Source organism: Melanostigma gelatinosum (genome assembly GCF_949748355.1).
Source record: "Melanostigma gelatinosum genome assembly, chromosome: 3".
In the NCBI taxonomy this organism is placed as follows: domain Eukaryota; kingdom Metazoa; phylum Chordata; class Actinopteri; order Perciformes; family Zoarcidae; genus Melanostigma; species Melanostigma gelatinosum.
Genome location: NC_136636.1, coordinates 20717399 through 20733094, shown reverse-complemented (window position 1 = coordinate 20733094; position 15696 = coordinate 20717399). Strand labels below are relative to the sequence as shown.

The 15696-nt window shown below is 42.7% G+C and overlaps 1 protein-coding gene across 1 annotated transcript in view; it reads right to left on the bottom strand.

The window, feature by feature from the left end:
- The window catches only part of asic1b (acid-sensing (proton-gated) ion channel 1b), a gene marked incomplete at its 5' end in the record, with an annotated part of 159963 nt that overhangs the window by 139445 nt on the left and 4822 nt on the right, over positions 1 to 15696 (bottom strand). Inside the window, one exon of the mRNA XM_079265366.1 lies at positions 13248 to 13443. Within this exon, the coding sequence (XP_079121492.1) occupies positions 13248 to 13443 (196 nt within the window). The remainder of the gene's footprint in view (positions 1 to 13247; positions 13444 to 15696) is intronic.

Sequence of the window (15696 nt, the reverse complement as noted above, 5' to 3'; positions counted from 1 at the left end):
TAAAACAGGCTTGATCATTGTCAGTGTCTCAGTCATGTGGACCAGAACACAATTCTTGCCTTGAACATAACAGGGCACTTTAATGATCGATGTAAGAGGCAGCAGTGCTCGTTTCACTTTCTTTCCTCTGTCTCTCTCTCTCTCTTCCGTCTCTAAACTTCAATCCACCTCATCCCCTGAATAATGCCTCCCAAAAAGCGTGGTTTACAGTATATAAACCACAGCAGTGCTAGTGGGATGACAAAGCTTCTCTTTCCTTCTGCTAATTGTGGCTAGTGAGGTAATGACTAACAGAGCCTGAAGCTGATGGATGCCCATAAATGATACATCCATCCAACAAATGTCACCATCAATTGTATTACGGTCGATGATGAGTCAGCTTAGTTCCACTGGTTTCCTAATGGCTTAAACCACTATACGGCCACAAGCACGCAAAGAGCGCCTATGTAGATGTATACGGTTGTTGGGGCCATGTGCTTGGCTTCGCCATGTGCTTTAAGACAAGGAATCAGGCCTTCCTATTTTGCTGAGCACAGTGGAGCCTAATTTGGGGTTAATGAGGGCCAAACCCCCAATAAAACAATTTCACACATCGCCGCTGCTCTCATTGGACGAGACCAGGGATGCCGAGCTGGGACTTCCGGTTTTACAGCCGGAAGCGTCTAGCTTACAAAACCACCGAGCGCGCCTGATAGCGTCGCTTATCCCTCTGACCCTGGTCGGACTAAGGAGGCACGCAATGTGTTTGAAAAGAAAATCCGAGTTCAGTTTTAGATTCGCTGGACGAATCTACTGGACTGTTTGTTTGTTTCGTTTATGTTTCGCTTCCTGGAAGAGGAAGTGGACAATTTTCCTGCAGAAGTGAAGAAACGGATTCTTCAGAGAGAGAGAAGCACATTTCTCCTCTCCACCCAAGCCGCCTTTGTTCCAGCCGTAAGGAAAGAAACATTCCCTTACTGAGCCGAGGGAAGTTTCATCACCGCGCAGCTTAAGTTCCGTCGGAGGACCGACTGATCAGACCACGGAATCTACTCAAGAGTCTATGGTGTTTCTTCTCTTGTTTGTGTTGCTTAGGTTACTGTGTCATTCTTATAACGTGGTGTGCAATCGCCGAGATTAACGACCGAGATCGTTGTTGTGTAGAAGTTAGTGTATTGCATACTGCTGTTGCTGCAATCGTGTTGAGATGGTTCACTGCTAGACGAGGCGGAAGGTTTTTCTCATCAGTTGAAAGGTCAGAACCGCGTCTGTGCGACTCAAAGATCGTCAGTCGTGTTTCTGTAGATGAGAGAACAATCTTTCCACCGCGGCGGGGAGGATCTCATTTTGTTTTGTTTGCTTTCTCTCTTCTTTTACTAACCCACACACACATACAGCTTCAAGCTAATGGAGCTCCGGGGTTGAGCTAACTGCTTCAGGCACATGTAGTTAGCGCGACCTCTCTTTTGTCTATCGCCATGTTAGAGTCCCGCGCCATTTTGTAGTAACGTGCAAACACTATTTTGGTAATTCCACGTGACGTATCTACGTTTAGATTACATCAGACGTTGTCTGAGCTGTTGTGTGGCCTCTCCCCCACACACACATGCACACACACACACAAACAATCTCCCTCTTACCACAGTTTTGTTTATTTTAGATAGCGCGCTCATGAATGTATAGTTTTGTTGGTAGTTTTAGGTATTAGTTGACGAGATCATTATTATTGGAGCTTAATAAACTGTTGTACTTTAAATAGCAGCTGTCTGTGATTACTTTGTGCATGTGTATTGTGATAATGTGATATGTGGCCTGTACTCGTACTCAACACCTTCACTTTCACTCTGAATGTGTAATAGTACTTTGACTATTGACATTGTGAGTGAATACTAATTATGAGACTTAGTTTATAGTTTGGTTATTGGTCCCACATGTTCACGGGGTGGTGCCCCGTTATTAATAATAATAATCTTACTGACATTAATAATTCTATTGATGTCAATAATTTAGTTTTTATATATGCTCATAACTCAAACACGCTCCTTTTCGTTCCCAACACAGTAATGCATTTGAACACTTAAGATGCACACAGGGAATAGCAAATAATGTACCGGGAGCTCCTTCATACTGGATTATGTGGTTCTTTACTTTTAGCAAGAGAAACGTAATACGCACATATCCTGCTCGTGGTCGCTCTATGCAATATTGATGTGAGAGAACAGCAGGAGGTCATAATATCAGGTATAATACCAGGAAATGGAGCATATTCCTAGTGACAGGAAAGGGCAGGATTTGATGACAAAGTGGACTCACCCGGCGCTGCCGGTTGCCGTGTTTGTCGTCCTCATGAACGGTTCATTAAGGCCTGTTTAACTGCAAGAAAGTATGCCTTTTATTTGGTATCCCACATTTTAAAGATATGGCACTAATGGGCAAGCAGATCCACTTGGACCAGAAGACATGCAGTAATTGCAATGCGGGTCCAGACTGTGAGGCTGCATAGTAATAGCTGTTTACTGCCGCTCTCCTCGCTCCTGCTAAATGTGTGAGATCTCGTCTCTTCATGAAAATCGGAGGCGTACTTCAGGTTAGAGTGCACTGGCCTGTAGCACTTCTTCTGAAAGCTTTTGGGATATGCATACGTGTAATCATGCACACACACATTGCACCTTCACCCTCTCACACTAAGATCAAGCAATGCACATTCAGGGAAGTCATGTCTGAAATCCATGTCTTCCAAGCAGGAGAGCAATTCCTGACATGGGCCACAACTTGTAATGCTATTCATTTGCTGTTTGTAGGATTTATTTGCATGTCATGAAACAGAAGAACTAAAGCTGTGTTTCACTCAGTTTGCACTATTTAAAATCAATCAAAGCCCTACAGTTCAGGATCAATGAGCATAATGCAAGTTGAAAAGAGAACAGAGACCAACAAAGGCCAAACTACTTTGTGAAAGAGAATTCCATATCACAAAGAGTAGTTTCACAAGGCTATGACATGAATGCAACATACTTCAATCTACTCGTTAAAGACGGGGCTGGATTATGTTTGAATAGTTGTTGATGCCAGCGTTATTTGAGTTTCACTACAGCTATACGTTTGTTGATACATTAATCAGCCAAAGAAACACATTTCTGGACATTTTTCACAAGTGCAAACGCCCTCCCTCTCGCTCTCAGGAGCTTTTTACATCAAAGTAAAATGTTGCATGCCTTTGTACATCACATCAGACTCATTAGGATTTAAAGCCTGTACGTGAGATTTGAAAATAATCAATTTTTGGGTTGCAAGCATCATGAGGGTAATGCCAGTAGCACGACTATCTGTGCGAGCGCAGCAGAGTGCTGCTGTGTCAGACTCGGAAAATCCATATCACCTCCGCACTGTATTACTAGTGTTGAATACGTTTTAGGGACCAACGCGTGACTGCCCTGCTAATGTTGTCAGAGGGGTTAGGAAAAGAACACCGAAGACATCAGCGAGCTCCAACCAAACTGCCTGCCGAGCTGCGTCTGTTCATTTATGTAACTTTTCCTAATTGACAATCTGACGTTCGTGCCCACTTTAAGCAGCGCTCGGCCGAGCGTGTCGAGGTCAGCGGGATTTGAACTTCGCTCTAAAGTTCCTCATTCTTTACACAACTATTTCGCTCATTCTTGAGTGTGCACATGAATACAAGGTTTGGAAAGTCTGCCCGTTATCTCCACATTTCAACAATGATTGCATCTCGCCCAGCTTTTTTTCCCAGCCTTTGAATATTGTTGTTCATAACTGCTACAAGCACATCACGCCTTCAGACGTGTTTGGACGACGCGCTGCATAAACTTGTCAATTTCAGATCCAACCACATTTTCAGGTGCTTCAGTACTCTATGATAAGCGGAAACTCCATATACAGTAAATACAATGAGAAAACAACCAGACGCATGTGCATTGTCCAGGTGATGGCACACTGACAGAATGTGCACAAGAAGAATGGAGAGAAGAAGAGACCCTCGCACACACACACACCCATGCAGGTGGAAAGACCGGCAACCGCTCTTCCCTTCGACACACCAACCCTCACAGTCGGTTGAGCATAATTTGCAGGATGAAGTCATGCACGGCAGCGTTAAGTGGAAGCTTTTTATTTCTTTGACACATGAAGCGAAGCTCTGCCCCCTGACTAAACTAGGCTTTGAACCAGGAAACTAAGGCCGTCTAAATTTCGTGTCTCGAGGAAAAGACACGGCGGCACCCAGACATGACAACAAGGAGGAATATCAAAACATAAATAACAAGTAAGTCCTCGCTCGATCGGCAGCAGCCATCCACTTCTTATAGCCTGCTGGACAAAGTGATGATTACAGCTCTGACTCGCAGTGCCTTGAAGTAGAAGATGGAGGCATTTGTGTCAGTGTAGTAAAGGCTAAGTGTTGAGACTAATGTCAATAGACAGGCTGGTTTTGAGAACTTTAGGCTGACAACTATCTCGTGAAATGTTGCACAAACAAAATGACCAGGGAATTGAAATGGTTTTACACCACTTACACTGATTTGGTAGAAATGTACCACCTTGTAGGTGATTAACGTATTATTGTACCAAAATAAAAGCTTCTCTTAAAATAAGCTTTGTTCTACTATTTTCTAACTGACACACGCAGACAAGTTGAATCATAATCCTGCGCAACCGGCAGCTTTGTTTGTGTCACTCAAGGGGTTAACAAGCACCCAGGGGCGCACAATAGGTTAACAGGGTCAAACATGAATCAAGTGGGAAACAAAGTGCATTGATCAGCCATGACAAATATTGCCAAACTACTATCTCTGTGTATCTATTTGGGACATGATTATGAGTAACATACTGGTTTGTTTTTACATAAAATCCAACTCTATTCTTCCATTATTGAAAGGAACGGTATTTTACATTAAAATCACTGCAGTGTGAAACTTAAAAGTGGAATAATCGAGCCAATATTTCACGTTTGCAGTGTTGCTGAAAATCAAACTGAGCTCAGGGTGTATCAGGAAACCCATTATAATTCATAATCCTAAATTTGAAAACATTATTTGGGTTATCTAAGCAGCACTCCATTTGTACATGTTCATTTTAAAATGTCAACACAAACCCTGGGGAATTTGTGTCTAATGATTATGATTTTCAATAATATTGTATTTTACGAGAGCCGCTTTGGCACTCAGCAGTGTGCTGTCTAAAAGTGTGCAACATCCAAACTGTCATAAGCTCAGTTCTTGATGTCACTATCCTGAGAGACCTCCACACACCACTGGCTGCATGTGTAACAACGTGCATCGCTTGTCTTCCACCTGGATCAACATCACGATGCAGAGAAGCAATGTGACCTTTTATTATGGTGGCATTATCCGGACATCCCGTAAATTACTTAAATTTAAATCTAAACAGCAAACACCGGATAAAAGTACTTTTTCAGGACACAGTCAGTGTGTGTGCAGTGCTCCTCTTGTTGGACTTTCATTTATCAAGGCAACGAATGAGAAAATGCTGTAAATGCTAAAAATGTCCGAGAATGGCTATAGTTGATGTGATCCAGGTGTTTAAGATGAAGCAATCAAACAAATATCTATGAGGTTAAGATGAGGTTAAGGCCATCACAGTTGGTTATTCTGCTGTTTACGGTTACGAAGACACAGGGTTCGATAAACTGGCATCAGACTCTCCGGTTGCGTGAGTGGATTGACACACTCGTCTCTGCTGTTTAGATAATGTATCAGCTTCAACCCTTCCCGCCTCCTTTCATAAACAATAATCTCAGTACTTATCGGCCCAGCTGTTGGCTCCTCTGGTAAACAAGAGCATAAACTCCGTGACAGAATATGGGGTGCGGCGGCTGCATTTTTTGCTGGGTCCGCTCTGCTGCCACCTCCCATCTACTGATTTGTAACCAAGGCCTGGCACATCCATTGGAACGGTCAGTCTGGCATTAGGACAAAATGACTTTCCCGTATTAAAAGAGAAATGCTGCAGTGGCCAAAAGTTGCAGCATTACATAGACGCCCTTTCTTTGCCTGCATGACAAATGCAAACTCAAGATTATTAGTTTATTAGGACATCATGTGTACGGATATATAATGCGAGATGTCAAACACAGATGATGCATGCTATACACAAACACAATCGCTAGGGAAACAGCAGGAGTTCCAGTTGAGTTTATTACAAGCGAAAAAAGCTGGAAACTTTTCTGATGTGCAGGCTAAAGGGATAAAAAATGGAGACCGTGAACTTTGCTTTTGGGAGGTTTAACCAACAGAGTTGCAGGTCAGCATGTTACTGAATAGCAGAAGCTCTTGCATCTGGATATTTAATTTGGAGCTTTTACTGAGTGTGCCCTGTTCACACATACACACACAAACACACACACACGCCCACGTAACCACATATTTGATACTGAATAGAGCCATAAATTAGATGGACTGCGTGCATATGCTGCCTGCACCGTTCTGAGGTCTGCACACAGTGAACTGGCGTGAACTGTACACTCAGCTGTCTGTAAATGATTGCTGATGCTTTTACAAATCCCTTCCCCAACCACCCGCTGCTGGCGTGATGTAGGTGAGGAGGGTTAGGAAAGGAAAATGTAGCATGTAGCACCAGTGGTGTTAAAGAGGTTAGAATCTTAGTAACTATGTGTCCCCAATTACACTATATTGTTAATCAAACATTCAAAAGTGACACTCAGAGAGCGCACGGATGAGGATGAGAAATAGAGCACCGCTCGAGACCCTGCAGGCAGATGCTGAATTGAAACACCGCTGGACACATCCGAGGGAGGAAATCACAGACGTATTCAACAAAAAGTGTAGAAACAATGCAAGATATAGACTCAGTGTGTGGACGCGCTTTTTCAATGTCAGTTGCTTGTAAAGAAAATCTTTGTTATACTCTTAAATGTGCCACTTGACTTTTTTAAGATATCTTGACCCAAGACACTTCCACATTCTGTGAGTCAAAGAGACAATCTGTGGATTAGCCTGCCTCCTGTTCCTCACCTGTAAGAGTCATGAGGGTGAGAAGAGTTAATTAAGTTAATAAAAAAACACCATCGCGGTTCAGGTGCTATGGCAACCACTTTTAGGAGTAATTCCAAGATTACCTCGACGTCAATAAAAGCTCAAGAATTAAGGAGATGCAGCATCGCCCCGGGCTACATGTAAGTACCTCCCTACGAGCTCAGACTCACGAGTGTGTTCGGAATACAAATCAGACTTTTGAAAATGAAACAAATCATGTTTTTCCAATCGTTTACAAGAATACAACCAACTGTTCATTTCTTACTTTGAAGCCCCATTGAATTGGGGAAAAAAAAAAGTCAAAAGGAAGTTGCCAGTTAAAGGTAGTGGATGTACCCGAGAGACAAAGGGAAAAAAAACCAATCAAGACCACAGCTGGTGAGAATAAAACACACCGGCCCCTGGGGACCTGGTGGTGTTCCAACTGCTCTTTTCGCTCCGTCAGACGCTGGAGCACAAGACGACAGCGCCGGTACCCTGTCGTCTGTGGAATGTCACTCACCTTCACATGTGTCATATTTAATAATACAGTTAAGGCAAAAAAAAGAGACATCATGCAATGTCTGGAAACAGCACATACTCTTCACACGTTCACCAATCAGCGGCTGCTATTATTATCAGAATCAACTTTTAAATGCCAAAACCATTAATCACATTTCCCAGTCGTTTATCTTTTATGAATTCAGCGGTGCTTATGAACTCGAGGGAAGAATGCAATTTACCAAATGTAATGTACCAAGGCAAATGTACCAGGTTTGCTATAAAATTACTACATTACAAAAATGATGGAAAGGGGAATAACAATTTTTTTTTTAAAGTCAGCTCAGCTAATGTGACTCTGGACGGTAATTAGCTGACTAATGCAGCACTGTGCCTCCTGCCAGTGCCGTGTGAATAATCACAAAGAGCGTCTGCAGAATGTGAACCATACATCCGTTGTCTGTCCGGTGTGGAGCGAGCTGAGGGCTTTACACACTATGTGCACGAGGGGAGGACCGTCGCACAGAGAGCTCAGAGCCTGCTTCTCATTCAGATCAGTGCCGCTGGTCTCCCTCGGGGGTCCATCAATCCCCACCTCTCTCCTCCTTCCTCCCGTTCCCACTGGCTGCCTGGCACCACCGGCCCAGAGAACAGACAGAGACCCCCCTGCTGGCACACACCGGCATTCTCCCATTTCACTCCACTTTCTCCTGCTCTCTCACGTTGCCTCTGATCTCTGCCATAGTGTTTATAATTGATTTTCCTTTTTTTAAAGGATGAAAGTTCTCTCCCTCTCTTTATTTCTCTCATCCCACCCCCATTTCGTTCCTTCCCCATCCAATGCATTGTTAAACATATTGTTTGGGTAAAGGAGCAGTGACAGTCTCCCGTGCAATAAATGGATTCTCAGATCTAAATTTGCCTTCATCTGCGTTTCCTCTCCTCTTTCCCCCCCTGCACATCGCACATCAGGAAACTATCTCTGCTTTTCCAAAAGCCCTGTCAGGTCTAAGCCTGATATCATTCCACCTTCCCTGGTGAAGAAAATAAATCGACATAAACTAGGTAATGAGGAGCAGAGTGCTGTCAAACCGCCCCCTGACTTCATAGTTCCAACACATGCCAATATAAAATGTTTATCATTGCCAGAATCATCACGACAACCAACGAAAATAATGTATCCTACAGTGTAAGAAAAAGAAAACATATGCTGTTTGTGTGTTTTTATCATTAAAAAAGTAATTTCAGGAAATGAAATTAGCTGTAAAATTTGGCCAATTATATAAATACACAGAAGCAAAATCACACACACACTAACATATGCATATGTGACAAACAGAAGTACAAGTTGGTGTGAGGCTGATCTTGAGCGCCCCTTTTACAATCACCAATAAACTACCAACAACAATTGATTGACCAACCTGAGTCAGCTTAACCTCATGTGTTGCGATTGAGAGTGAGTGCAAGCAGGAAAAGACGTTTTCAAGCTGAAAGTAGTGAACGATTAGCAGAAACATCCAAGTGCTAGTAGCATAAATGGACGCTAACCGAAACCGACTGGAAAAGAAACACTTATAGGCTATGTTTAATATATTTAGGACGCATCAACAAATTCTTATTACCTCACAGTTGAATATATGATGTGACAGATGATAGTTAGAGACAGGACTGTGTCAGAGTGAGCCACTGGCCTCGTCACACTCAAAGAGAAGGCATGTTTTTCATTAGGGATGCATCCATTACTCAGCAACAACCTAATTGATCCGCGTCTTTGAGTTATACAGCAACAGCAAATTGATTGATTTATCTTCCAGAGGGGAAGTGGTGGGAATTGTTCAGCCAAAAGGAACCATCGACAGACCGGAATAGCAATGAACAATAAAGGGTGGAACAAAGGTGAGCGGTGTCAAAAAATAGTTGATGAGGAAACGGATTTAATGGCGAATATAATTAAATTATATTACATCAGGAATTAAGATGAGATATCGCATGCCTCCAGCTGGCCCCAGCGCAGAGCCTACACTCGACTACCAGTATCCTTCCGCCGCGGCTCAGCAGCGAAATACAGTCCCTGCAAACATGGAGGAAAGACATCATCCTCCGTTGACAGGGAGACTAAACAGGCTAACGATGAACAGAATAAAAATGTTGTCTAATATGGCAACAATTTAAACTTAAACAAATATTACAAATATTTCCATCAAGCTATTTGCTAAACTGTATTGAAGCTAACATCAACACTATTGAAGTTTGTGTTCAAAGTCAGTTGAATCGATCTATGCTTTCTCAATTTAATGTTAAAGTTAAAGTTTAAAAGGTATAAAATGTCAACTTAAATGTATCTTCTGCAATTGCACTCTGATGTCCGCAAATCTCGCAAGGTTGCTACTTTCCTCAAATGGCTGTCAACGCATCATCCCTGTGAGTACAGCAGGACACATCACGCTGTTAACAAAGAAAGCAGAATATGAAAAGTAACTATTGGAGGAGACAAACAAGTGGACTCACCATCAGCAGGCACATGAAGAAAACTAAACTGCAATTGTAATGATCCTCCAAAGACAGGCTGAGATATTGTCCAAATACCACTATGACCTATACTATAATTATTCCCTCGAAACATTTGCATAGAAGCTGACATTTTATTTTTGAACAAAAAATATAAGAGTGGAAAGGAGAGACCTGTGGAGCTGCCATACTTCATTGTGTTTGGGAAAACAATTGGGCAGCTGGAGAAGGGCGATAGAGTCCCGCTCTGCATTCTCTGAGAGGGTAAATGAGAACAAACATGTGTGTCCACCGATAGTGCTGCTGCTGCTGCCACTATGACGGCTGCTGTTATGTGTCTTTGTGCCGCTGCAGCACTCAACCATTATGTTCGGTTTCTTAACGAGGACTTTGTTGTTACCTGGACATCTATCTGCCTCTTCTCATTTTCTCCTTCTCTCGCTCTCGCTCTCTCAGCCAACACCCTTAGCTTCAGTTTTGTGAAATGATCAGTCCGTCAGAGGTTTCCCTGGTGCCTGAAGTCAGACGTGGGTGTCTTGAGGTGTTCAAAATGAAATAACTCAACCTATTGTCTGCGTTTTTTTTTTTTTTTTACTGATTCTGTGATTTCTCCATGTGTCGACGTATGTGTTGCTTTAATTAAAAGCAAAAAAAAAACAAGTTATCCGCCTCGTATTTCACTCACTTTTTAGTGTTTTGTTATTATCTCGTCGAGCTACGGTTGAGACGCTGTAGGTCGCCTATCAATATTAATGGAGGGTAATATTTATTTCCCGCTGTTCTTTGGTATCAGCTGAGCTAAAAGAACAAGTCAAACCTTCTGCATTGCTAATTAGCAAAAGTCTTTCCCAAGGAGAAGAAGAGAGGAAGAGAGGAGGGTCGGAGATACACGAGTTGCTAATCTGTAACACTTCCAGCAGTAATGACTGAAGATTGGATATATGGCACTGCGTCCCACTGCGTCCCACTGGGTATTAGGGCAGTGACCGTTAATTGATAATAACGTTGGCCTCTGACAAGGACTGTCCCTCTGATCAGATAATGGTGGACTCAACACCTGAACGTGAACCTGGAAACAATGTGAAATCAATTCTATCCCACCACCTCCGTTCATCCATCAGAGCAGTAGACGGTGTTACATTGCGGATCGTCACCATCCCATCGGAGACTTTCTGCATTAGGCGTTACCAGCGCTGCGGTCTGAATGTTATATTCCATATTTATCAGAACATGACATATTCTACCTAAAAGGACCACTAAAGGTCACAGGGTGTAAGAATGGGACAGACTATTCTTGCCTTCTTTCGGACGCACTCTGCCTACAGTATGTTGTTCATCAAACTGGTTCGCTGGTCCGAAGGCGCAGTTTGCTTGTAATGTTACTCTCTTTCTTTCTTTCTTTACGTGCATTCACTGTTGTTATATTTGCGTGTAAATGTCTCAGCATCTAAAGAACCGATCCAGTAACTGTTATGGAAGTCTGTGTGGTGGGTCGGCCTGGGGGATCATTTAATACGAAAATGATAAATTTGTCACGTAATTAGTTCACACAAGAGTACACAAGCCGTGTGGTTATTTCATAAAGACAATGTTATAGGGTAATATATATATATATATCGTTATATAGATATAAAATGACCTGTATCCGGAGAGAAAGATTTTGGACATATTGCCGTGCCCTAGTGGTGTGCATCACCTTCTTTAAAACAGACAGGGAATACAGGGAGAACATCACTAAATGGTGTGCAGAGGAGCAGCGCCGAAGAAGCAAAAAGTAAATGCAAAGAGAAGATATTCAGTGATCTATGGGACATTTTATGAGACATTTACAAATGTGTATGAGGTCGCAATTACCATAGGATTCTCAGGAGACATCAACCTTATAAATACAGTGGCATCATCACTCGCCACCTGTTCTGGCACGAGCATCTGCTGGATAGCTGCTCCGTCTGGATCAGCGCCCTCTCCCACAGCAGGCTGCCACTGGTTGCAATGTGTGACATGTTATTGTGAGTCGCTTTTTTCCCCTTTGAACCTTGTTATGTAGAAAAGAAAAAAAGGGCGCTTACTCTTTTGGAATGAATTTTTGTCTCATATTCCAGCAGTCACTTTTAACCATTTCTATATTTTGGAGTCACCCTCGTCCATCTTAATGTTTTGCTGATCTTTTGCTTATCGATAATGAATTTGGCATTTTAATTGTTGAACTGGTTAAGAGCTTTACATTGCAGAAATGTCACTGCCACAACAAGAACCACAAGGGAAATGGAAAATGAGGAACCAAAAAATTATATTATGAAAGGGTCACTCAAGAAATATCAGCCAACTCTGCAGCATTACATTGCATTGTATCGTATTACGGCCCAAACATTTATTTTGTGGTTGAGTCACCGCACCGTTCTCAGCAAACAAGCTCCGATAAACAACCTGCTCGCTATTCCCAGAACCAAATCACAGACAAACACATTCAGATGGTGAAGAAAGCCAAAGATCCAGCAAATGAACAAGGAAGTTCCTCTTTTTTTCAATGTTTGTAAATGTTCTAAAAACAATACACATTAAAGCACCAACCAAGTGTGTTACCTACAACATAAGTCAATAATGCAGTCAGTGTCTCGATAAATATAACCAGGTGCTGCGGCTTCAGACACCTAAGTGTTTTTCACTGCCGCCGTGTCTGATTTAGAAGTCACACAGGTAATAACTGGATGTCTGTACAATCCGATAGACGAGAAAAACAAACACTCACAGAAAACCTCCCGAAGAGACAGGTTTCTTTTAGCTTCTTACTCATGAAGCAAGTGTTGTGACCCGGGGTTCAGCAAAACACCGTGGTTCAACCTTTTATGAGAGCATCGCTCAACCTTTCAGGGACTGTAGACCAGAAACAATAAGACCAGCCTGCGGGCCTTGCTGCCTCGCCGTGTGTATCTAAGATGTACACTCAGTGTGGCCCTCAGTCCCGTCCTGAGGGGGGGGGGGGGAGAGACAGGGACCTGGACTGATGAAGCCCCGCAGATCGAACTGACTGCGCAGATCACCGTCTTATATATCCTGACGTGTCATTTCCCCAAAAGCAAAACTCCAGCGACGATTGCTCAATTGAGTTCATATTATACAGGTGTTATAATAAACTTGAATCAATGCTGTAAACTTGTATTACAAACGTGGTCAGCTGAGGCCCGCCGTCTTGGCGGGCCTCAGTTGGCCCTGCGGAGGACGTTTAACCATCGGACGCGCCTGACTTACCACTTTGAAGTCTTCAGGGTTGCACTCCATGCCCCGGTAGTAGCAGGACAGCAGCATGTCCTTGATGTCGTGGCCCGTCCGGTCGTAGAATTCGCGCATGTTGAAGGGGCGAGGCTTGTAGTTGACGAAGTCGGCCCTCTCCTTCAGGACCTCCATGACGTTCTCCTCCACCATGTGTGGGTCCCGGATCTCATACCTGGACAAAACATAAGGAGGTGAGGAAGCAGATTCATGAATGGGGGGGGGAGGGATGGGAGTATTTTCTACAACACAATCATGTTAATCATTCTGCCAAATAATTAGGATTGACTGTGGTGGCAGAGCCTTTTCACTGAGTTAGCACAACAGTGTTCACAGTGCTGTATTTCAGATCCTGCGCACTCTGGAAAACACTACAGAGACTATTTAGCGTTTAGCAAAACACTTCACATGGCATCTGCTGCATTTTTTTTTCTGACTCTTGTTCTGTCTCCCTTTCCTTCACACCGACACGCATTAAAACACATGACAAAGTATGATTCATTTGTGTGGATCCACACGCATCAAGCTGAAACTCAACCACAAAGGCGTTCGGCCTACTCAGAGACAGAAAAACACCAGGAGAGTAATTTATGACATGCCTCTGCCTGACAAGCACCATCAACCTCCAGCACCTGCTCACAGTCACTCGAAGATATAAATTAACCTCAATTAACTAGCGTGGCCCCGCCTGGAGAAAGACGGCCCGTTGATGACCCCTGCTGTGCAAAGGGCCGTCGGCGGTACAAGCATTCCAAATTGTGAAATGCTCAGATTAAGCCCTAATGACAGACACTTATGGGAATAATTAGATGGGACACACAGTCTAGCAGAGTGAATGGATCTGTAAAAGACCGCGTGGTGGGTTTCCTTCTCTTAAATGAGCAACAAGATGGCCGTTCCTTCCACCTCTTCCAAATTAGAGTATTGCAAAGAAGTGAACTGGGGGGGTTTTGATATAAATGCCTGTATTTTTGTGCAATGTCAGAGCAGCTGCCAGCTTATAATAGGGTTCACTTTGTGGTATTCCAATAATGTTGGACAACTCAATTAACATTTGCAAATATAAACCAGCCAAAGCCGGAGTAGGAAACCATGCGAGACGGAGGGAGACAAAGGCATACCCTTCTCTCCTGACAATAACTCTGTGGATGACTTTGTGGATGCTGACAGCGGGGTTATTGCTCATGGATATGGGCACGATTTCAAACTGTAATTGGTGGTAAATCTTAATGGATTTTTTTTTAATTCCACAAGGTCAAGCTTTGTCGGGAGTAATGAAGACGATTTTGTCTCTTGATGATGGGAATAATTTAGGTTGATGCATGAATAAAAAATGAAATATAACATTCCTTCTGTTGTGAGCACTGTCCTAGTATTCGACTGGCGATATATCTTCCACTAGTGTCCCAACCAAATGACTAGAAATGTAATTTGTTCCACTGCAGCTACACTGTTGTTTACCTGCTGCAGAATGAAATAAAAGTATTCACTATAGGAGACATGTGCTGTAATATGAAAAGAGGACTGTTTGTCTCTGCTGCGCTCGTAACACTGAAGAGAGATGGGGATCCGCCATGCTTCACGTTGGAGTGGAGTTCACGGTTTTGCGATGGAGAAGATTGGGACTATTGTTCTGACCAAGAGTTGAATTAAATGCCACACAATGTTGTCATCAAACTCATCACTGCAACTTCAAAGATCAGGTGTAACATGGCACCTAAGACTGATCTAATGCTTGGAGAAAATGAGAGATGTATCACCGGTTAATTACTATGATAATTCATCTAATAACTCCTCCAATGAAAATATTCAACAGTAACCTGGTAAACAGTATCATCAGTGAGTCAAATATCAGTGTTGCCATGCAGTATTTAACTTTCTCGTATTTTACAATTCCTTCAGAGGTTACAGCCGTCTTCTTTTAATTTCTCCTATTAATAAAAACAATATCAGAAGACTATTTAAAGACAAGGACGCTTCGAGAACTATATCAAAGTAGCTGTAAATGTGTGATCTGGCTTGCTTTGGTGTTTTAATTAAATCGTTTTTAAAGAACTTCATTACCAAGAGAGATGCATAGGTTTAAGGTGAAGTGACAACAGCTCTGAATAGAGCTCAACATAATCCAACATTAACACAAATGGACTCGACTTTATCACAAATGATCTATATTTCATCAAAGGGAAAATTATTTTATGAATTAGAATTTGAAAACTTGGTTTTTGAATGTTACATTCAGTGCACTAAACGTTGAACGACTTTTATTTAAATCAGCTAGACACATCAAAATATGCAATAGTAATTGCAGTGAGTAAAGCACAATTTGACCCTTCGCCAAGCCCCGCCCCCGCTGCAACTTCGGCATGCTGTCAGAGCTACCATGGAGCTCACACTGCCACAAACTGCACTTCCTGCATTAATTATCTCA